General features: G+C 32.0%; 1 protein-coding gene across 4 annotated transcripts in view; it reads right to left on the reverse strand.

Annotated features, from left to right (window-relative positions):
* Positions 1 to 10,569: 10,569 nt before the first annotated feature.
* Positions 10,570 to 25,302, reverse strand: part of LOC134701331 (retinoic acid receptor alpha-like) — a 52,304-nt gene continuing 37,571 nt past the window's right edge. For 3 of the 4 annotated variants that reach the window (XM_063562468.1, XM_063562467.1, XM_063562470.1), the window contains 6 exons: positions 21,620 to 21,776; positions 16,808 to 17,016; positions 15,342 to 15,512; positions 14,111 to 14,315; positions 12,259 to 12,417; positions 10,570 to 11,405 (listed from right to left, as the gene is read on the reverse strand). In XM_063562468.1, coding sequence (XP_063418538.1) covers positions 11,305 to 11,405; positions 12,259 to 12,417; positions 14,111 to 14,315; positions 15,342 to 15,512; positions 16,808 to 17,016; positions 21,620 to 21,776 — 1,002 coding nt within the window. In that variant the 3' untranslated portion in view covers positions 10,570 to 11,304. The remainder of the gene's footprint in view (positions 11,406 to 12,258; positions 12,418 to 14,110; positions 14,316 to 15,341; positions 15,513 to 16,807; positions 17,017 to 21,619; positions 21,777 to 25,302) is intronic. The other variant, XM_063562469.1, reaches the window with a different exon arrangement.

Consider the following 25,302-nt stretch of genomic DNA (forward strand, 5'->3'; position numbering starts at 1 on the left):
CGTACTTCAGTATGACCATCATACATCGGCGTGACCATCGCACTTCAGCGTACATATCGCAACTCAAAAATACATATTAAATACTTCTAAGCGGGTGAAGAAAAGGTTGTTTTTGTGCTACGTTTTTCGCAAATTTTATTTCACATGCTTTCGTGCATGAAACGCATTTGTCGCTGAGTTTCATCAAATTATTTAACGTGTAAGCTTTTATTTTTTTTTAGGTTCACTGTGATATATATACGTTCTATTTTAGTATATTTACTAACTAATAGGTCTTGTTCTGAAAACTGAATCTTTCTTAGATTTCTACAGAGGAAATTAGCAGTGAAATTCTCGTTTCAAGATTTAAACAAAAGTTAATACATGTATGAAGATAGGGCTGTCTCCCACTGACCTATTCCGTCTGGCATAATATAAAAAGGAAGATGTGATATGATTGCAATTGAGACAACTGTCCTGAAGAGACCAAAATGACACAGAAATTAAGTACCATTTCACCTAAGAATCATGATATATTTGAAAAATCTGCTATAATGATTTTTTTCATAGAAGCTTTTTTGGGGTTTGCATTTGTAGATTAATGTTAAATAATGATTTCTGTAAAATTTTAGGTGCATATATATAGTATCCTTTCTTAGATATTATCAAATTTAAAAAGGTACTGAATGCAGTGCATTCTATGTAAAAATATGATAATCTTATTTTTTATTCCCAGTCCTTGTAATTGATGTTTTTGATTTGCCTGTTAAAACAACTATAAGTCACGGAACGGCCTTCAGTAATTAGCAAAGCCCATACCGCATTGTCCGAGATAAAAGGCCCCGAAATGACAATGTAAAACAATTCAAACGAGAAAACTAGCGGCCTTATTTGTATAAAAAAAAACGAACGAAAACAAATATGTAACACATAACAAACGACAACCACTGAATTACAGGCTCGTGATACCTTATTTTTAAAAACATCATTTGTATTTATCATTCGGACTTGTTTTTAAATGATCGGAAATGTGAAAAAGTTGGGTTTTTTTGCGATTATGAAAAATGACTCGCAATCCTAATTACATCTACTTTTTTTTTGGATGTTTGTGTACTAGTAACTCAGTTTTCCGTTTTCTATGTTGTGTTTTAAAGAAAATGTTTGTCTTTTGGTCGTTTTTCGTTTTTTGCCAATGTGTTGTTGTTTTGTTTTTGTGTTGTCATTGAGAAAGGTGCTGCTTTCTTGCATTTTAATAGTATAATAAACCCAAAAGGCAACATTAAAACATTTAAACTATGCAAATAATTTTCCCTGAACTAGTACACAATTTAGTTTAAGGACCAATCGAAGCCCGCCTGCAGATGCATGATTTTCTCTTGGTGTTGAAGACCCATTGGTGGCTTTGAACTGTTTTCTGCTCTTGTTCTAGTTGTTGTCTCTTTGAAAAATTCTCCCTTTTCCATCCATAACTTTATTAGATTTTATGAACCAGGACCAAGATACAGAAGTTAACAGAACCCAATAATCTCCATAGAAATGAGAAAAATGTCAATGCTTGTAAAACTGCTGCCAAATACAATTGACTTTTCAAAATTGGTTCCCTATTCACAAAATTTAACTTGTAAACAGTTTAACAGTTTCGAAGTCAAAGAGCATTGATAGGGGTGGGCCCAAATAATCTCAAATTCTTATAAAATCATTGATTTAAAATTAGTGGCTATTAAATACTGATCGAATTACAAACTTTAACATATAAACTAGGCAAACCATTCAAAGTCAATAGACCATGACTGAAGATGCGGATCCAAATGGACTCCAGGGAAATGAGATCTGCCAATGCTTATGCATCTGCATACCAAATATCATTGACCTTCTACAAGTGGTTCCATGTAAACTAACCTAATCACGAATCTAAACATGTTTAGCACAAGTTTCAAAGTCAATAAATCATGACTAAGAGGGCAGGAATAAATAGTCTCCTTGGAAATGAGATTTGCCAATGCTTATACAAGTGCATGCTAAATACAATTGACCTACCACTAATTGTCCCTTATAAAGTGACATAATCACAAAACTTTAAACGATTCCATAACCAGAAAAAGCATACCCACTTTTAGGATCCAACAAGGGGAGGCAAATATATATTGGTAACATTCCTATTTTTATAACCCTAACTCTTACAAGTATTTTGCCTAGAAAATTGATTTTGCCTTTTGGGATTCATGGTGAATTTGAAGATTCATGCAAAAGTTATGCATGGTACAATTGCAAATGTCATGTCTATCCTCATTTACTGAATGTCATCTTTTAACAGTTTTGATGAACATGACTTGTAGGTGGTTCTCAACTATGTTATCATTTTTTGCCTTGCTAGATTTTTTTTACCTTTTCGAGGTTTTCAAGATATAAATAGACAAAAACTGCATTTTACTTCAATGTCCTATTTTTAGTCCTGTCCTACATGCTGATTTACAGACAGGATCATTGCACACATTTAATGAACTAGATACTTGAATGATGATTGACGCAAATTTGGTTCCAAATAGCATAACTATTTTCAGAGAAAACCTGTTTGTAAAAGTTAATGGACTACAATGAGAGTGCCAAGTGATGAAAATTTATTAAGGAGTTGTGGTATGATTGCCAAATGAGACAACTATCCAAACAAGTCCAAATGTGTACTACATATTGATGTGGTATACTGTTAATTACAAGTTATTTTCATTGTAGAGAATGATGGAATCAGTGCCTGATATATAATAACTGCTTATTTTGTGCAGTGATATATATAGGTTAACGAAATCAATAAAATTAAGGGCTATGTATTACCAATAAGACAACTATCCACACGAGTCCAAATATTGAAGTATTCACCAACTATATAGGGACTGTTTAGTGTACTATATTTCGGTGTGGTGTACTGTTTATTGGCACTGCTATATGTTTTTTTCATTTAAGACCATTGGACTCAGTGCCGGTGAAAAACCTTATCTTTTGTCAGGTGATTGCAGCGTATATAAGTTCCATAAAATAAAGGATTATAGCTTATTTCATGAGGTATGATGGCAATTGATAACTATCCACCTAAGACCAAACAATATGGATTTTAGAAATTACATTGAACCACTTTTAGTGTCTTGTATTTTTGTGTAGTGTACTGTTTTTTCTCATTGGAGAATGATGATGGAATCAATGACTGATCATATCTTTTGTGATGTGATATATAGTAGATAATTTCAATAATAATATGCAAGCCTCAAATCAATGTCCTTTCTGCAAATCTATGTCCTTTGTTGAAGGCCGTAAATGTATCTTTAGTTGCTTTTATACAGATGTCATTTTGTCTCAAATTGTTTGTTACTTATATTTCGTATTTGTTATCAAGATGTAATGGGTAAAGGGAAGTAACACTAATAACTACAGAGAAATTAAACAGGAGATCAAGAAAAGCCAACAATTTGAAAATGTTGTAATTTTACAGTTAAATGTAAATCATACAAAAATTACACATGCATGAAAAATTATAAAGCACACACATGGAGAACACATCTCAACTAAGCATGGAATTGTGGGAAATTACTTAAAAACAAAAATCCTATACTTATAAGACAAGCATAAATTGCACATGGCAAAAAAAAAAAACTGGAAAAAGATTAAAGAAAATGACACAGATTTTTATGCCGTTTCTTTGTTAACGGACACAGATTTGCAAATGACATCATATTCAAAAACAAATTTGAAAGAAGTACACAGATGCCGTTTCTTTGTTAACGGACATAGATTTGCAAATGACGTCACAATCCAAAACAAATTTGAAATAAGTACACAGATGCCATTTCTTTGTTAACGGACATAGATTTGCAAATGACGTCACAATCAAAAACAAATTTGAAAGAAGTACACAGATGCCGTTTCTTGTTAACGGACATAGATTTGCAAATGACGTCACAATCAAAAACAAATTTGAAAGAAGTTCACAGATATAAGGCCGTTTCTTTGTTAACGGACATAGATTAGCAATTGACATCACGATGGGGCACAGATTTGAGAAACAGACACAGATTTGGGGCCGAACACAAATCTGAGATTTGCATGTATAGAGAGGTAATATAAATAAATTCAATAATATAGGATTATAGTTTATTCCATGAGGTAGTTGTAGACTTAATATATAATATATATACACAACCAACAGACATAAATAAAACTAGCTCATACAATAGAGTATTTAAAACCATCAAATATTCTATAAATTCATTCTGGAAAATATAATTGAATGCATTGTAAGAATTTCACAAATTGCCCCAGTATATTTGAGATAACAATATTCTTAAAAAGATTCAATGATCAAATGCTATCTTTTATTCTTTTTCTAACTTGCCTTGGATTCAAACTGATCTATATTATTAACAAGTATGTAAAAGTTCTAGAAATTTATTTATCTAGCATACACATTAAATTAATTTTGTATTCATCTTGCAACAAAAATGTTTTCTTTTCCAAAATGAAGTTTTATGTTGTAAATGCAAAAAGTAAGATTAATAAATATGACTTAAATTGAAGAAAACCTTTATCTGAAAGGAAGACTTTCAAAGCATAATTTGAAATACTTAAATAAGCTCTTACAAAGATCCTTAAACATTTTTCATTGCTATGTGATAATATAAGAAATGTTTTTGTTGTAAGGTAGAGTATAATAGGTACTATCAACATGCAGACTAAAAAAGAATGCCCCAAAAATTGTGATTGTGCAATACAGACAACTGGAAATAAGGAATTTTTTATGTTTTTATTAAACATAAAAATGCAAAATTTTGACATTTTTTCCCTTTTATGGGATGTATTTATCGAAGCTTTAAAGTAAATAATAAATATTTTAAAACTATTTGTAGTGATTAAACTTTTCACATGCACTGAAATACTAAATAAGTGTGTACACATTTCTTTTCAAAACTAATTGTAGCTATTTTAAAAGGAGGTTCCATTCTGTAATAAAATAAAGTCATAAAAAATACATCCAAACCAAAAGTCACCACAAGACAAAAGTCTCAATATCACCAACTAAACTGTCTCATTTTAATACTTTTAGTACATAGTTCATTAAATCAACAACTCCAACTTTCACATTTAAAACTTTTAGTACATAGTTGACAGCACAAAAAAAATCACACATTAGAGCTAAAATAATTTACTGTAAAGATAGTACTTTGAATTTAAGTAAAAAATATACACATTATAACAAATTTTTCTGAGTGTGTAGATAGTTCCCTGAAATTAAGTAAGAAAAAAATTTGCTATTAAACACCACTTTTTGTCAATATTTTCTGTTATTGTTGAAAAAATTAACCACATTTCACATGACGTTTTTAAATGTTTGGAAAAAAAAACAGTCTTTAATGGCACATTTAATAGTCAAAATAACACATCTTACAAATTGAATGTAAGAATGCTTTTTTTTTAACATTTACTATTGTAAAATATTAACTTTAATTGTACATATTTTCATCTCTTCTTGAAATTGAGTCACAAAATTACAAACATATATCAGATAAAAAGGAAGATTTTGTTGCAGAAAATAGCAGTCTTATTCAATAGGAAGCTTAACATTAACTTGACTGTTATAAAAACATTGTGTTGACATAGAATACATTATCTCCCTTTGTTGGTAATGTTTGTTATTTCAATCAAATAAAACTTGTTCTCTAAATATCATAAATATCACAGATATTCCTTAGATTTGCACATAAAACAATCAATAGACACAAGATTATTAAATACAGTGATTGAACCTGTCTCTTTCTACAAGTACAAATTCTTATTAGACCATTTTTATTTATTTCGTGGGTACCCATTTTTGTGGATTGATGAATAATATATTTTTGTGGACACATGATTTCATGGTTTAAACATTCTCGATACTGGCCTATAGAAAATGGGGATTTCCTTGAACATTTTAATCCATGTTTAACCTATGTCCACAAAATCTTAAATCAAAGCGCGAAAGCGCTGTAAAGGCAGTTAATTACAGGTTGTGTGTATTTCTAGTCCAGTTATATCATTATCTTCCATAGAACAGAGGTGGTTTGTAGAATTTAAGATTTAGAGTTCTTTTGTACCTAGTTCACCTATATCTAGTCTACTGTTTACAGTATATTTTCTGTGCCTCCCATGAAATGCATTTTTAGCCATGGCCTTGTCAGTTTGCTTTAAATTTATGAGTTTGACTGTCCCTTTGGTGTCTTTCGTCCCTCTTCTTTAGGCCAAATAAAATAATATGTGTGTTTCCTGTTTCATCTTTGAAAAAAATAGGGTAGGTAGGTAGGGATTTTTTTTTATTTTACCAATTTTTTTTACATTGAGTCTATGGGAGAGAAATCCTAACTTTAACAGTGCTTATTGAAAAATGACAAAAAAACTTTAGGGTAGGCTATTTCTAAGCTTAAAATATAGGGTAGGTAGGGAAACAGGAAACACACATGCTTTTTTATTTGGCCTTAGACATATAAGAACTTTTCCTTTTCAATATAAATAGACTATTTTTAATTATTGATTGTATACACATATTTTATGACTCCCATAAAAAATAGTTCACAAAGATTGACTAGTCTCTGTACTGTGTGTATAGCAAGGACATCAAGTAACATAATGGTAAATGTACATAGTAACATGTCAACTTTTTTATGACCATACCTGTCAACTGTCAGTATTTGCAGAGTATTTTCCCCATCGAGCTCAAGGCTCCCAAATGGAAATTTTGTGAGAGCAATTTTGTCGACTATTTTAAGGAAAACAATTAATTCAACAATGGCTATGAGCTTGTTAATAATGCATGAAGAAGCCAAAAACCACATTGGAATATATTTGAAGGGAATCCATGACAAATCGCCCCACTTTTTCACTAACTCGCCTCACTTTAAAAACAAGAGTGCACACACTGAAATGTCTCACCTTCTTTACTAATCATTGATATTCTGTTGATAGTCCTAATAAAAAAGCGTTATTACAACTCAGTTATTACAACTGATTACTGTCACATAATCTTAACATAAACCAAGAAAACTAAACATTGACCTTTGAACCATGAAAATGAGGTCAAGGTCAGATAAACCATGCCAGGTAGGCATGTACAGCTTACAATTCTTCCATACAACAAATAATATTGACTAATTGCTTATAGTTTAAGAAAAACAGACCAAAACACAAAAGCTTAACACTGAGCAATGAACCGTAAAAAATGAGATCAAGGTCAAATAAAACCTGTGCGACTGACATGTAAATCATGAAATATTTCCATACACCAAATATAGTTGACCTATTGCATAAAGTATTAGAAAAAAAGGCCAATACTCAAGAACTTAACTTAAACCACTGAACCATGAAAATGAGGTCAAGGTCATATGACACCTACCAGGTAGACCTGTACACCTTACAACCATGCCATACACAAAATATAGGAGACCTATTTCAAACAGTATAAGAAAAACAGACCAAAACACAAATCTTAACTATAACCACTAAACCATGAAAATGAGGTCAAGGTCAGATGACACCTGCCAGTTGGACATGTACACCTTACAGTGCTTCCATACACCGAATATACTAGACCTATTGCTTATAGCATCTCAGATATGGACTTGACCACCAAAACTTAACCTTGTTCGCTGATCCATGAAATGAGGTCGAGGTCAAGTGAAAACTTGCAAGGTACGCACATACCAAATATAGTTATCCAATTACTTACATGTATAATAAGAGAGAATTTATCATTACAAAAAATTTTAACTTTTTTTTCAAGTAGTCAGTGAACCATGAAAATGAGGTCAAGGACATTGGACATGTGACTGACGGAATCTTCGTAACATGATGCAACCATATACAAAGTATGAAGCATCCAGGTCTCCCACCTTCTAAAATATAAAGCTTTTAAGAACTGAGCTAACATCGCCGCAGCCGTATCACTATCCCTGTCGAGCTTTCTGCGACAAAAGTCGCAGACTCGACAAAAAAACTGCCCCAACCTGGATTACCAAATCACCCCACTTGTGAACTGTGTTAAATCCCTTTAATATTACTCCTGCCAACTGGTCCCATCTAATGGAAATGGGTGAAATCTAGATAAATATATTATTAACCAGGATGAATTAAGTAATGCCAACTTGCCCCACTTATGGAAAAAGATGTTATTCCATTGAATATAAGTTAAATTCCTTATATTGCATTTTGATACATTTAACTGGTTACTTTTCAATTGTTATGCAAATAACTAAGCTTCAAAACTTAGTTATTCTTCAACAATCATTTTTTTTTTAGAATTATAATCTCAGTATATATCAATAATAGTAATTAAATTAATTTTCGGTTTGTTTGTATTCTGTGTAGATTAGTTTTCATTAAAGTGGTGCGAGTTTTTATTTTTAATTGTATATATATTAATCTAAATATTACTGTTTTTTTATAAGTAGGGCGAGTTGGCAGGAGTAATATTAAACACGATTTGACCAATTTCACATGTGGGGCGATTTGATAAATCAATTTGTGGCGGTTATTTAAAAAGTGGGGCGATTAGCCAGTGGGGCAACTTGTCCTGCTTCCATTTGAAGGCCCCCTTGAAGGTTTTGTATGACTATATGGACCATCTTTCACGTAAAACCCCCATGTGCATTTTGAAAAGTTGGCAGATATGTTTCTAACTCCAGGCAAAATCTACCGGTATGAATGAAAAAGAAAATTTCAATTAAGGCTATGTGGCCATAACAGCTGTCTCATTAGCATTTTAACCACTTCCCATATTTGCAATTAAAACAATAGAAGTAAATTATTTAACGCAAAAACAAAACTTGCTTGTAAATATGAAATTCTCTTTTATACGGTATGAGTTTTTCTCATTGTTTGAGATAGTACAGTAGTACCTGTAACTGCTTATACCTATTTCTTATTCACTTTTGCTTGATAAACTCACTAAATATCAAATACATTGTACCTCATCTCCTTATTTTTATAAGCATTCCAATAACATGAACAATTGTAATTCAATTCTATATACTAAAGCAAAATGAACTGCACCACTTTCATTCACTAGTATGCATCTTTTGGCAAAATACAAGTTCTTAAATGACACAATATATATTTATTGAAAAAAGAATAAAATTTAGTATACAACTCTTTAACAAGTATAAAAAAAAGCACAGCTGTGTCATAACTTGTGAAATCTGTGCAGAAAACATAGACATTGGTTTTTGAGTAATTCCATATGTGAAGCTCAACATTAGCTTGTCAGTTGGTGGTGGACAGTTAAATATATAGTTCCTTTCTGTAGGCTAGGATGAATGACTTTTCAGGAAAACCAATTTCACAAATCAAAACATTTTCCTCTAGATTTCTCCTACAATATTCATCCAGTTTAGTTCTTTTGTTTTAATTGGACACCGTCCTGATTTTTAATTTTGCAAACCATTCAGTCTCTTGCTTGCAAATGGTGCATGAAAATAGGATGGGTATGGCAGTAGACAAGTCTCTTTAAAGTGGGTTTGTGCCCTGAAAAAAAGTTTTTTTAACCAGGGGTGTGGAAATGCTATGCCCGACTCGTACATTTGAACAACCGGACAAGTAATTATTTTTGTCTTGGTTGCCCGTGGACAAGTAAAAAAGTCTTTAGTCTTTAGAAGTGTCAACTTGACACTATAATCTCTCTGTAATTTGAATCACACTGGTAAATTTACGTCACTTACACAAGACAAAGTTCAAATCCAACAAAAACATAAAATTAATTTCAAAACGTATAGAGATGTTTAATTTATGTAAGACAAACAAATGTTCAGCAAGTAAAAACATCAATGTTCATGACGATAAATATTACATGATACCGGAAATAGATCGATTACCAAAATAAATAAAATAAGTATGCGAACCCGAGTCGCGTAACATTGCATTGGCTTTGTCCATTGACCCGGGATCGTCGATTAGGTTTTATCCGTCATTTGCCGGAAGTGTCATTTTGGCGGAAAATCATGTACACATACACACGTAGATTGGCTGGTACCCGATCGTAATGTTACACATCACATATATCAAATAGCTAATACCCGGAACGTAGTAACGGGAACCAGGATAAAACGTGGACAACATACATAACTAGAACCGAAATTGAAAACGCTTTACGGTTTCTCGTTCATAAACCGAATTCCGCTTTGAATTATAGAAGATGCAATATTAATCATGTTCAGTCGACTTTTCATTGTTATATCAACGTCTGAACTAATTAAAGAATCTTTAGATGTCAGATAACACTCGAAATTGACCCGACCTCTTTCCACACGGAATACACATAATGATAGTTTGTAGTCAGGTTGACTGCTTATAATGCAAAATACACACTAATAACAAGTTCTAAAAAACGAACAATACACACTGATCGTTTCTTTAGTCCCCAATGTAAATGAAAGAAACAAAAACCATATTATACCATAAAAAGAAGAGGAGAAATTCGAACATTTCCGGATCTATTTCTGGCCAAAAGACCCCCTGCAAAGATTGCGTATGAAAAGATGAACCTCATGACTTAAAAGTCAGGCCTTAAAGCACTGCCTTTAAAAATTAATGCCAAAAAAAAATGTTTTGAATGGAAAACAAAAATTTTAATTTCACTAAAAGTTCCAGTATTTAATTGTAAATTATTTTTAATATTGTACCTTTTCAATTCTGCACAAAAAATATATGTAAAAACAAAAAAAAACTAAATTTAAAATCTGAATACAGCAATGTCTGTGATATGAAAAATAAACCTGAGATTTTCATAGATAACTTTTCAAATTACTTATGAGTGAGCACATAATCTGTAAATCTGACAAATAGTTTATTCTTTTTTTTATCTTTAAAAAAAATCAAATATGAATATGGTTCATATTTTACACATGAAAAATCATTTGCATCCAAATGCTAGTATACACAGTCAATATGAATGTATAATAATGATAGTAATAGTAATCTGGGATAAATAATCTCTCTGCAACGAGGAAGTAAAAAGCTGGAGATTTTTTCCCTTCCTGAAACAAATTCAAACGTTAAGATTCTGATGTCGGGAAGAATCTGTCATTCAAATAATTACGATGACAACAATCGTTAATTCTTCCTAAGTCATCAATTCACAGATGTAAAACATAATCTGTGAACACAATTATCACTTTGCTCAGATATACCATGAAGTAAACGAAAAATCCTTCTCGCGATTTTTACCAATATCTGTTACATTAAATCCGACAACTGGAAGATTACCCAGAATTCCTTGGAAGATACGCTCTAACACAAAACAGCAGAATTTTGATTACGTCATGGTATACAAACATTTTCAGTTCTATCTAACATTTCTATAATTAATGGCGGCAGTTCATCGGGCATTTCCAGCCGTAAATGTAATACTCTTTCAGCACCTGTATAAAGAAGACAGAAATATCATATATGGTAAAGATACAAAATCATTTCATTTTTCTTAAAAGGTAAAAAGTTAAATCACAAAAATACTGAATTCTGAAGAAAATAAAATCAGAAAGTCCGTAATCACATGGCAAAATCAAATGACAAAACACATCGAAAATGAATGGACAACTGTCCTATTCCTGACTTGGTACAAGGATTTTCAAATGTAGAAAATGGTGGATTGAACCTGGTTTTATAGCGCTAAAACTCTCACTTTGTATGACAGTCTCATCAAATTCCATAATATTTACAACGATGCGTGAACTAAACAGATGAAAGATATTGCTAAGTGGCCATAAGAGGTTACTGAATACAAATGTACAAAAAAGTATGTCATACAAACTTGATTTCTCTTTAAAATCTTTTATAAATGTTAATTTAAAAACCTTAATACATTCCTTTAAAATATGTGCCCATTATGCATTAGGAATAATATTGCATGCACCAGAATGTACTCACTTCTCAATTTTATCTTGGCACTTGTCACTTTGAGATACATCCAAAAATTTCTATTCATACACATTTATTATATCAAATTATCTCACTTTTTTATTTGACATCAAGGATTATGTATACAGGACCTTCGATAACTGATCATGAAGACCTATTTATTTTGGAGGGTACCAATTTTCATAGAATGAAGAAAAATTACAATTTCCTAATTTTGATATATATGGTTTTTACCAAAGTTTGCTTTAAAAGCCTTTTGAAAATTTATACATCATTAACCATTTTACTTCCAATACCTATACCCACAAAATAAAATAAATAGATGTAGACAGAAGATCATTTAGAAATTATACCAACCTTTCACACTTATAGACCTGAGATCAGTTAATTTCATTATCATTTTAGCAAACACATGAGGTGATTCTTTCCGCCGTTGTCGGATATAATGTTTTAATGCTTCTAATATAGGTTCTTGTAAATGTTCTATTTTGACTGGATCTTCTAAACCTGAGCGATCTGAAATAAAGACAAGTGAATGTTCATGAAAAAAATACTATTTTTTTATTAGTTGCTTCTGGCATTTGAACTGGCTTTCAGTAACTGAGTACTCTCAAATTGGTACTTTTTGTCTTAAATCTTATGTCTTTTTGTTAATTGTTTTTCTATTGTAATCTTTGTGTAAATCTGATGAGACACCTCTTTTTTAACTGATTTTCAGTTTGTTTTTCTGGTGCCCTATTGTCCTAATTCAGGAACCTGAAATTCAATGTTTTTGGTTTGTTGCTGGTCATCATATTTGCTTTTCGATAGACAACTTTCGAGTTCGATGCATTTCCGTCAAAAACTCTGGTTTTAGTAAACATCATTTGTGCGTTTAGGGGCGTCCTCACTTCCATTTCAATGTTGAGCGAGTAGTTGGAAAACTATAATTCTATATTGTACGCATTATTTGGCAAATTGAATTTTCAAAATTGACAATCAGCATTGCTGTCATTAGGGAATTGTCATTAAGTACCTACAAAACAACCATTATTTCTAGTTTATTCTGCACAATGACGATCACTAATACGCTTGATGAACGAAAATAGTGCAGGGATATAGGCGACGACCCCTCTATCTGGTAAATGACGTCATAAAGGTGCATATATATAATTGACGAGTTTTTTCCGGTGACAGATGAACTCGAAAGTGCTCTATTGTTTTGTACTTTAATCAGGTCATTTGTTTCCTCATTTGAATTGTTCACATTTGTCTTTTTGAGGAGTTTAAGAGCTTACTATACAATACAGGTTTTGTTCAATGTTGAAGGCTGTACATTTTTTTCTATTTTTGCCAATTTAAATTTGTCAGTTGGTCTCTGGTGGAAAGTTGTCTCATTCACAGTCATACCACATCTTCTTAATATCTACATATTTTATTTTAAAATCTAGGTAAAAGGAATTGAAGAAAATTCATATGGTCAACCAATTACCCACAAGGCACTACATTCTTTGACAGCAATTTAACAAGAAAGTAATAAGGTTTATCCATAATATTTTCTTAATCAAAGTGCTTGTAAGCACTAAAAGGTAAAAATTGCCTTAATTTATCAGTGAGAAGTAAAATTTAAAAAAAATTGCAAGGTCTATATATATATAGCATTGGCTGTAGTTGATTCAACTTATTCTTGACAATGGGAGATAACTCCAATTTTTAAAGATGACTTTATAGATGACTTCATTTAGAATTTTAGAAGAGATATTAGATTCCTGCATCTTGCAAAAGTAATTTAATTTTCTTGACAGGGGTCACATCGTTTAATGACTTAAATATCTGAGTATATATTTAGGTTTATAAATTTCTGTAAATTTTCAGGGATAGGATGTATAGAATGTTATGATCAATGCACTATGTTTTGTGTATCAAAAAGGTAGCAATAAGGGACGACATCAAAAGTTCAATGTAGGATAAAAAACTTATTTCACATAGTTTTTTCACTCTCCTCCCCTCTCCCCCCCCCCATCTTAACTTAATTTGATAAAAATTGATTTACCAATAAGGATATATGTAAAAATCGATTTTTAAGATATACAAAACTTGTAGAATTTTAACCCCCCACCCCTAAACTATTTGATTTAAGTTTTTTATCCTACATCGATCTTTTGATGTCGTCCCTAAGCCTTGGAAGATTAAGATATCTGTACATTCTTTACCCCAGAAATAAACTCACCATTACTAACTAAACACACAGCAGACAGAGCTGCATATTCTAAACTATCCGTTTCCATGGATTTAAGGGAAGATGCAAATGTAAATATAGTGTCAGTGAGCGAACCGAATCCGCCATTACGTAACTGTTGACGATCTAATGTTATTCCATCGTTAAAACACAAAACATCCTTGTCAACATCATATCTAGAACTAAGACGTAAAATCTGTAAAAGAGAACAAATAGTTTATAAGTAATATGATATAATGCTATTCCATCATACACAAGAATGTGTCCAAAGTACACAGGTGGCCTAATCACACTTCATTTTCTATGTTCAGTGGACTGTGAAATTTGGGTATATAAACTCTTAATTTGGCATTAAATTAGATAGAACTAGCATAGGGAACATGTGAACTATTTTTCAAGTTGGTTGGACTTCACCTTCATCAAAAACTACCTTGACCAAAAACTTTAAACTGAAGCAGGACAGACAAACAGATGAACAGACGCACAGACCAGAAAACATAATGCCCCTCTACTATCATAGGTGGGGCATAAAAACAAAATATCTTTATCAACATCATAGCAATAACTAAGCCATAACATCCACTAAAGTCAACTATTATTTTTTAAGTAATGTCAAGTAAAATAATGAAATATCTAAATGAGACACGGCTACGTGTGGAAGACTGTAATTTGACCAACAATTGCATACTTTTACAAATTGTGAATTGGATGGAGGGTTGTCTAATTGGCACTCAAACACAGCTACTTTTGCATAGGTACTATTTCTGTACTAAAGATCTGTAGTACTGGAAATTTACTTTTAATATTCAGTACTATTTTGTTACTTTAAAATTATTGTAATATTTAGGTAACTGTATTTTACAGTACTTAATTTGTACTACATATTTTTAGTACAGAAATAGTACCTTTGTAAAAGTAGCTGTGTATCACATCTTTGAATAACTACTTCTTGATAGTTGTTGGATCCTGCCCAACAACAAATATATCATCTATATTTATATATTTGGGATTATCTAATCAAAAGGTCAAACAGTATCAAGCATGTCAATAGATGAATTTATTACACCTCATGTCAAAATACAGGATTCTGATTGGTTTAAAGAAAGGAAAGACATTCATTTTGACATTGTCAACCATAGCTTTGCTACAGACAAATGTTTTCTCAGGGTTACAATCTGCTCTATCCCCCTCTCAGCCATGTGTTATTTATATAATATCTTACCATGATTTCCAAACATGCTGCCTTAAGTAACGTGATTTGATCTGAGGTAGATAATGTTGCAAAACCAGGTATCCTTTTCGCGAATTCAACGATTTTTATAATTCCTTTTGAAGACAGCTCGGTTACTTTTTCCCATAACATAATCTTTTCTATCTTCCCTTTCTCTTCTCCCTAAAATTTAAGTATCTGTATCATATGACGTTTGAATAAAAGATAACATAGGATTATATATAATTAGCAGGAGCCTATTAAATATTGTTAATGAATACTTTACATCGATCATCATATACATCATGGACTTGGGAAATAGAACATTTTACAGTTAATAACCTACTTCAAATAATCAAAAGTAAAACTTCCCTTTTCACAATCCCAAATTTGTGATTATGAAATTTTTAACTGGTGTCAGATGTTCAGCAGTATCTGCCCATCTTTCGGGAGGATCATTTTTGTGGCTGTAAGTATTGCTCAGTCTTTAGTTTGGAACGCTGTGCTTTGAAAACTTATTTGATGTCATATTACTTGTTGTCCTTGTCTTTTTGATATTTATTTAACCTGTTCTGGTCTTAAGATAAAGCAATGGCATAAAACTTTTGCTCAGTGCTCGGAGCACAAAAATCATACTCGAAACATGAAATCCAGCAATTTGATTGGTTGATTTTCGAGTCTGAGTACAAAAATCATGCTCGAAAGTTTTATGACCATGAGACTTGGTCTTTTCTATTAAGGGGGTTCGCGGGTCTAAATCATTTATATAGGATTTCTCTACATTTTTCTATAAATGAACTTTATCTTAAAGTTAATAGAAAAATAAAATAAAAAAGTGGGGTCACCGTTCATTTGCGCTCACAATCTGCCTTCGAAAGAAGCATACATTTGTGTAAAAGTGGTTTTTTTCTGTTGAAGTAATAGTAGAAATAAAGTTAATATCGAAATAAAAAAAGAAATTTATTACAGAAATCGCTCAAATTTTACAATAATTTAGTTTAAGTACAGCTTATATGGAAATTGAATTAAAAAATATAGGTCACCGATGAGTTGAAAACGATATTTCAATTTTAAAGCCAAAATATAGCATTTTTCCACCAAAGGGAGATAATTTGGAACTTTTTCAATGATGTATACATTTTAAAACGCATTTGGGGCCAACACAAGTTGATTGTTTTGAATGATTTTTGTACCATATGATAAAGTAACAACTACAAAAGGTAACACATGAAATTTGTAATGAAAACCCAATTTTAAATTTTTTCTGAAATTTTTATACCCTCGAGCCTCCTTAACAATGTGTCCTGGTCTTTTTCAATAATAAGTGTCATGGCCTTTTTTTTATTTCAATACATCCATGCTCTTTTTTTACAGCAATAATGTGGTCTATGGTTTTGAAAGTTACAAAAATTGGTAAACCTACGCATAATAACTTATCTACAATAATTATTTTAAAACAAATTTCAAGTAAAAATTACTTCTTTGTCTTCAGCTTTTTCAGCATCCACGCCATTTGTCTTGATAACTGGTACCCTAGACAATGAAGTCTCTGACTGTTTATGGAATGTGTCATTATGGGCATCCAGTATCTCCTGTAACATGAGCTGTTCATCATCCGTCAGCTCTTCAGACTGGGTAAATTCTTCTGGTCGCTTCACTTTCTTTTTATTCCTGTCATTTCTTACAGCTGTTGATAAAGAAATATTATTTAAATGACCATATATTAATATCAGTTTTCTAAAACAGGAAATTTAATTTCACCAAATATTGTGATTAAGTAAACATTGCATCTTTTTGGACATTACATTTTGTGTTTTTTCCAAAGTCTGCATACAAGCCTATAGAACACTTGCATTTCGTTGAACATTAGAATTCTTGGTTCACCTTTATCCACAAAAATTGATATTTCATGAATTCACAGTACTACTTTTGTTTGTTTTTCTTTCTTTTTTGCTATATATGGCTATGTCAGTTTATTTTCGGCTATAAGAGTTTAACCACAGAGCTGCCATTCACGCTATGACACAACTTTAAGTATATACCCAGTCTGGAGCTTGTTATTCATTTGTTTTCATTGGTTGTCTGATAAATCTGTTCATCATTTATTGTTTTGTCATAAATCAATTTGTAGGTTTTTTGTTTGAACTGTTTTACATTTTGTATGTTATGTTGATGTTTATAATAGCGGACTATTAAAAGCATGGGTTTTGCTCGTTGTTGAAAGAATGTACAGCTACTCAGGTGGAAAGGAGGCTCACTGGCAATCATATTTGGACTTTTTAAATTGTTTTTTAGCGCCACTGATGAGTCTTGTAGAAAAATCATGGTCCACGTCCACATTTTATTCCTGGTACATTTGCATGTGGAAGGGAGGCTCATTGGCAATCACGCCACATCTCCTTTTCTAATATTATGTAGCCATTTACTCTTTTGTATTGCATTGAATTTTTTTTTCGAAATACAAAGGATGTTCTACCCCATGAAACAATTATCTTAGCTGTATTCAGAAAAGCTTTAGGAGTTTTAGGTCAACAATGCTCTTCATTTTTTAATTTATTTGGCATTTTTACCTTTTTTGATTTGAGCATCACTGATGAGTCTTTTGTAGAAGAAAAGCAGGTCTGGCTTTCAAATTTTTAATCCTGGTATCAATAGTGAGTTTATTTACATATTATAGATTACAGATTTTTGCTAGTTGTTGAAGCCTGTATGGCGTCTCCTGAGAAAAGGAGTCTCACATCTTATAATACGGTATGTAGAAATAAACTTATTCCGGTATTGCATGGGTGTAACACCCTCATTGTAACCTTGACCTTTTTTACCATGTTTCTATCAGCTGTTAGTAAATGGCAATCACAAGATGTTAATTATTGACACACACACCACACAATAAATACTAAATTAGCACATTAGGATATCTTTGTAAAGGTGACAATATCAGTGCTTTTAAACACAGGTTTACTTCAGAATATATGGAGGATAGTATTTGGCTTTTTTCAATATACATGTAACATCCATATAAAACCTTAAACACCAATACCATCCGAACAGCTCTGTTAATATCTAAGGATAATATTTGTTGAGGATTGATACGGTGAAATATTGAAAAAGCCATGTCATATATATATACAATTTGTATATCATATATGTAACAAGAATGTCCATAGTACATGGATACAAAACTCACGCTATAATATTCATGTTCATGATCAGTGGACAGTGAAATTGGGGTCAAAACTAGTTCAAAGTAGTTGAAATTGGAAACATCATATCATAGGGTACATGTGTACAAAGTTTAAAGTTGATTTGATTTCAACTTCCTAAAAATCTACCTTGACCGAAAACTTGAACTTGAAGGGACAGAAGATTGGACGAAGGAAAAAGAAAGACGAACTAACGCACAGACCTAAAACATATTGTACTTGGTGGGTGATAAAAAATGTTTTTAACATAACATGATGTAACAAAGATTAGGGATTTTATATCATATAGCTTGATACGACGGCAGAGGTCGAAATAAAATCTAAATACATGTTAGATTCAGCATATATCAAAGAACCCCAAGAATTCAATTTTTGATAAAATCAAATAAAGTTCAATTTTGGACTCTTAAGAACTCAATGTGGACCAATATGATAAAGGGGCCCAAATACATGTATCAAAAATCTAAATACATGGTTAGATTCAGCATATCAAAGAAACCCTTATATACATATTCAATTTTTGTTGAAATCAAACCAAGTTTAATTTTGGACCCTGATTTGGACCAACTTGAAAACTGGGCCCATAATAAAAAATCTAAGTACATGTACATAGACCTATTCTGTGTCTTCAATCTGTCGATACCTGTAACTTGGCATTGCACAAGGTCATGTTTTTCTCTAGCTGTTTATGATGATTTACACTAAATCCATTGGATGTTGGATGTGTACAGATTGATTGTTAGTCTTAGATGCATGATTTTTTTTATTAGTTGTTAGTGGCTTTGAACTAGCTGTCAGATAACTGTGAGTACTCTCAGATCTGTTCATTGTGTCTTTTTGTGTCGGGATGTACAAGTACCCAGCCATGTCCACTTGTATTTTTGTCCATCTGAAGAGTTTAGCCTTTTTCAACAGATTTTTATAGCTCGTTCTTATGTTTTACTGTTATACCACTGTCCTAGGTTAGGGGGAGGGTTGAAATCCCGCTAACATGTTTAACCCTACCACATTATTTATGTATGTGCCTGTCCCAAGTCAGAAGCCTGTAGTTCAGTTGTTGTCTTTTGTTCATGTGTTACATATTTGTTTTTCATTCATTTTTTGATATAAATAAGGCCGTTAGTTTTCTCGATTGAATTGTTTTACATTGTCTTATTGGAGCCTTTTATTGCTGACTATGCAATATGGGCTTTGCTCATTGTTGAAGGCTCTACGGTGACCTATAGTTGTTAATGTCTGTGTCATTTTGGTCTCTTGTGGACAGTTGTCTCATTGGCAATCATACCACATGTTCTTTTTTATACATGTTTAAATTTAGCATATCAAAGAACCCCAAGAATTCAATTTTTGTTAAAATCAAACTAAGTTTAATTTGGACCCTTTAGACAGGTCTTAATGTAGACCAATTTAAAAACAGGACAAATTTTAAGAAGCTAAATACCCAGTTAAATTTGGCATATCAAAAGCCCCAATAATTTAATTTTTGATGTTCATTCAAACAAAGTTTTATTTAGGACCCTTTTGGCCCCTTATTCCTAAACTATTGGGACCAAAAATCCCAAAATCAATCCCAACCTTCCTTTTGGGGTCATAAATCTTGTGTTGAAATTTCATAGATTTCTATTACCTAATATAAAAGTTATTGTGCAAAAACAAAGAAAAATGCTTATTTGTGCCCCTTATTCCAAAACTGTTGATAAGAAAAACATCAAAATCAATCCCAACTTTCATTTAGTGGTTCCTTGTCTTCGGAAGAAGCTGACGACGATGTGATACCAATATACAACCAAATTTTTGGAAATTTTTGCAGTCGTATAAACAGGGTTAATACAGGGTGCGATATTGAAAAAGTCATATCATATAATTGTATCTTAGGATGAATTTTTTCACAGGAAATAATGTTATATAGGGATTAACATTAATTAGGTGACATCATACAGATAAGAGGTTGGATAATGCATTTGAAACCATGCCTGTTGATATTATCATAGACGACTGTAGAAGCCCCTACTTTGATCTATAGTTGTCTCATTGGCACTCATACCACATCTTCTTATATCTTTTTTAAAAAAGCTTGTTATTTTGAAACATAGTAGCGATCATCCTCAAACAGATTTCACTTTAAAAAAAATGACCTCACTTATCTATAATGAATCATTATTTGAACTGTGTATATATCTTGATACAGAAAGAGATTCCCCACAGCCAAACATCATAAGTCAATGAACTATAAGATTTACCAATGCTATAGTACAACTGCATACCATATATATATATACCGGTATACATATCATTGACTTATCATTAGTGGTTCACCTTTAATTGGCCTTATCACAAACTCATTTGAACTATGATAAATGAGTTGGACAGCTATAGACTTTGTAAGATGTAACACCACTAAAAAGAGACCAGTCAAAAACGTACATATATATACATGTTAATAAAATTTAGCAATAAAGATCTGAAATTTTTCCTTTGTTACCCTTTTAGATAAAATAGATAAAAATTAGAATTTTTTTGTATCCTCATTCTCTGAGTGGACTTAGTGCGCTTTCCATCATGAAACTTTACTCAGTGCTTCATGTACAAATTGTGCTTGAAACACCAAATCTTGTTTTTTGATTGGTCGAATTTTAAATATGAGTCTGATTATAATGATGTTTATAACTGCACAGCCAGGACTACAGAAACTATAAGCAGGGAGGTTTCAGCTTCCCAGAAATTTGACAGCCGATCTACTACTTTGTTAAATTTAGAATTTCAGCTTGTTAGATGCTAAATATTATTTACACCATTTAAAATGTGTAAACTTAAGAATTTAGATGGGCTATTAATAAATTTATTAGTAGTCCAGATCACTTTAAAGGGCAATGGGCTGTTGTATCTCTGCTTTTTTTCATTCCTATATAAGTAGTCAAGGACATGTTAAAGATGGATGGGCTATTGTGTCCCAGCGGATTTTCATTCCTATATGAGTGGTCCACGACAAGTTCAAGAGGCAAGTGTTTTCTTATTGTAAACCTGTGAGTAAATAAAACTGGCACCTGTCACCTGTACAAACCCCTTTCTACCTGTGTATCAATTCACCTCGTTCTTCCATACCTTCTTTCGACATCCCTGTGGCAAAACATTTTTGTAGTCGACAATACTGGCACCTATTTCTCGTCACTTTATTAATCACACAGTTTTTGTCTTTATGGCAGGTATATTGCATATTTTTCTGAACACTTCTTCTAAAAAAGCCCTAAAAATATATAAAGAGAGTTGATCATGTTATAAAGTATTCCAAAAAGCTTTAAAAATAAGGAAATTTGAACCCTTTCAAGTATGTAAAAAACCCACAAGTAAACATAATTGTACATGCTCAGTTGAAACATTCAAAATTCACAGGAGATAAACAAAAGTGAAGATTCTTCATAACTACACCACATTTTTGTGCCTGTCCCAAGTCAGGAGCCTCTGGCCTTTAGTATATTTATTTATGTAGGGGCCAGCTGACGGATGCCTCCGGATGTGGGAATTTCTCGCTGCATTGAGGCCCTTTTGGTGACCTTCTGCTGTTGTCCATCTATTTTATGGTTGGGTTGTTGTCTCTTTGACACATTCCCCATTTCCATTTTCAATTTTAACTATGTATGGATCGTTCATGATCATGTTGTTACAGAACTGCATATCAAATATGACCAGATAGAATACTGCATACCAAATATGACCGGATAGAAATATTATAACATGAACATAACCAGCAAAGTAAAGGTGTCAAACAATATGAATCCACGCCTGAAAACACGCATTCAGTGTTAACTGTTCCAGGTTACTAAAGGACTGGTGCTAACGAACAGCTAATTTATATATTGTTATACAATGTTTTAAGGGCCTTAATGTCATGTAAATTAAAAATTCCAATGGCATGTACATGTACTCAAATGTTAAAGGCCTAAATGTCATGTACATGTAAATAAAAAAAATTCCCATGGCCAGTACATGTACTCAAATGTTAAAGGTCTAAATGTCATGTAAATTTAAAAAAAAAATCCAAGTATGATGTACTCAAACTTGATCAAATCAAAGATTTCTTTAAAAAAAAGTCTGGTGGATTCATTTATTTTCGTACTTACAAATTTTCGTGGATTGGGGAAATCTTGCATTTTTGTTGATGTTTCATTTCCTGGTTTCGCAAAAGTCTGTGGAAATCTTGCATTTTTATTGATATTTGATTTCCTGGTTTCGCAAAAATGTATGCATCCAACACATGGGAATATTTGTAAGTCATTAAGAGGCTGTCCATGGAAAAACCAGGCAGTGGATGGCACATGACATATTTTGTTTTCAAATTTTTTTCACCTATTTCATATCACAAATTCATTCTTTCTCAAAGTTAAATTTTGTTTTTTAATTAACTGCAACAAATAAAGAGAAAAAGAATACATAGAAAGCACTGAAAATTCATTGAAAAGGGGAGATTACTCTTCATCTTGTACAAACTTTTGTTGCGTTGTTAGTGAACTTTAAAATCATTTTCTGAGCCATCCCCTCAGTGTTGATTCAAAAATATCTTTGACATATATATCCTTTGTATGATATAAACAATGCATTGGAACCAAAAATTCAGTGGGAAAAAAAATTATGCTGTGCCGCCCATATCAAGTTACAGAAAAGTATTAACAAAATGGTTTTTAAATTTGCACATACCTGGTACATGCATGACATGTCATCACCTGGCCTACTGACCATTATGTAAAATTCAATCAAATGAAACCATTGATAAATTAAACAAATCTCAGCTCACAAAACATGTGACCAATTGTGGTCAATTTCCCAGAAAATATGAGACCATGTAAAACATGTAATAATATATACGGCTATTGAAACATGTTTATTTATTCTAGTTATGGTAAATATTTGGTCATTGAACTGATCATCAATGGCCTTGTGTCTACCATGTCTACCAGAAAGAACCCTTTGGGCACTTCATGTATTTCATTATGGCTGCTTTTTGGGGTATTTTGTATCTAGATCTCACAAGATGAAATATTACAAGTTCTATGAATAGGACATAGAGTTTTCTCAGAACCTTAATCTACCCCTTCTTTGAAGATAAAAGAGAAGACAAAAAGTAGTGTTTAGCCTCCTGCTGAAAAAAGAAGAATTGGTAGGTTGCAAAACCTTTTTAAGTTATTTTTTTCCCCATTGTTTGACCTGTGATTCCAAATAGAGCCTTATTCAGTCCAAAAATTAAATCCAACATTGAATTTACCTAAAATGTATATATTTCACGTCAGCAGCCATTTTTCTTTGATTTTTTGTCAGTCAAATATGTTTTTATTTGGTTTTACACAATACATCAATACTTGTTATCGATTTTCAGTATTTAGCTAGCAGTCGAACAAAAAAACATCACAAAGCTGTAAGGAATAGAACCAGAAAAAATATTATCTGTCCATATTTCAGCAAAAAAAAAATCAATCAGGTCAGCTCTTAAAAATTATGGTGGTTCTAGATCTTGGTACCTTAATTATATATATAATGACACATGTGTTTTTCCACAAACTATTTATGCCTTATCTTCATCAATCCCCTAAAACATGTGTATATCAAAACATTTTACTGTGTAGTATCTAAATCTGATTGATTGTGTTTCACATCAATTTGAAAACTCCCAGCTATATGATACATGTAACAGCCAGTTTTTGTTGTCCATGAAGCTAGATTCCTCCTGCAGAGCCACTGACCTTTTTAACCCATTCAATCAAGAACATAATCAGTATTTAATGTTGACATGGCCATTGTAATTGGATTTTTAGTAAGAGACCTATAAACTCCAAGAATGAAAGTGAAATCCGCTCTTGGAAATTTCCCCTACATAAATTCCATAGGTCAAATAAGGTACAATGTATTTGTAAAAACTTGGAAAACTAGACTTTTATGAACTCCACTGGCCCCAGGATACCTAGTCAAAGGGTTCAATGCCAATGGATGTCACATCTTTTTAGTCTATGAGATATTTGTGTAAACACATCAGGTAAATAACCCCTATAACAGCCACTAGCATGTCATAAATTAAACAGTGGTATCAATACATGTGTGAATATAAACTAGTGTTCAGGTATTTTTGTAGGACGAAAAGTGATGGGTCTCTCCATACAACTCACTACAAATTTTTGTTGAGGAGAAACGACAAGAATATTCAGAAATTTTTAGTCTGTTTTTATCAATGCAGTAATTGCCACTGGATAGTTGTTTTAAAATAAATACATCTCATTTGAAAATCTGAAAGCATTGTTTGTACGCAGGATTTTTTGAAATCACAATTATCGATCTTGCATGCGTGTCCACTTTTAAACAATCGCATTAATAAGGGCACAAAAACATTTTAGAATTTACAGCAGCATGGATTCATTTATTCTAGTGCATGGAAATCTTTTATTTTCTTTGATAATTGATTCCATGGTTTTAGCAAAGTCTACAAACCTTTTGAACATGTGAGGTTAACCTGCTTGAACATTTCTACATCATACATGCATGTGTACCCATGAATTGCACAAAAATTGGTATTCCACGTACAATCAATATGGTATTTGGATTGGATAAGTTTGCTGTACTAATGAGCAAATAATATTCATACGTAATAGTAAAACTGCTATAAAGGTCACCTGTTTTTTTTTTTATTAGAGAAAATCTGTTTTTTCAAGTCACTCTATGTTTTGCCTGTTATCAGTTTTCTGTTTGTGCTATACTTTTTAACTTTAAACCTTAATGCATAGGTCAAA

This window comes from Mytilus trossulus, unplaced genomic scaffold, assembly GCF_036588685.1.
Source record: "Mytilus trossulus isolate FHL-02 unplaced genomic scaffold, PNRI_Mtr1.1.1.hap1 h1tg000234l__unscaffolded, whole genome shotgun sequence".
NCBI lineage: Eukaryota > Metazoa > Mollusca > Bivalvia > Mytilida > Mytilidae > Mytilus > Mytilus trossulus.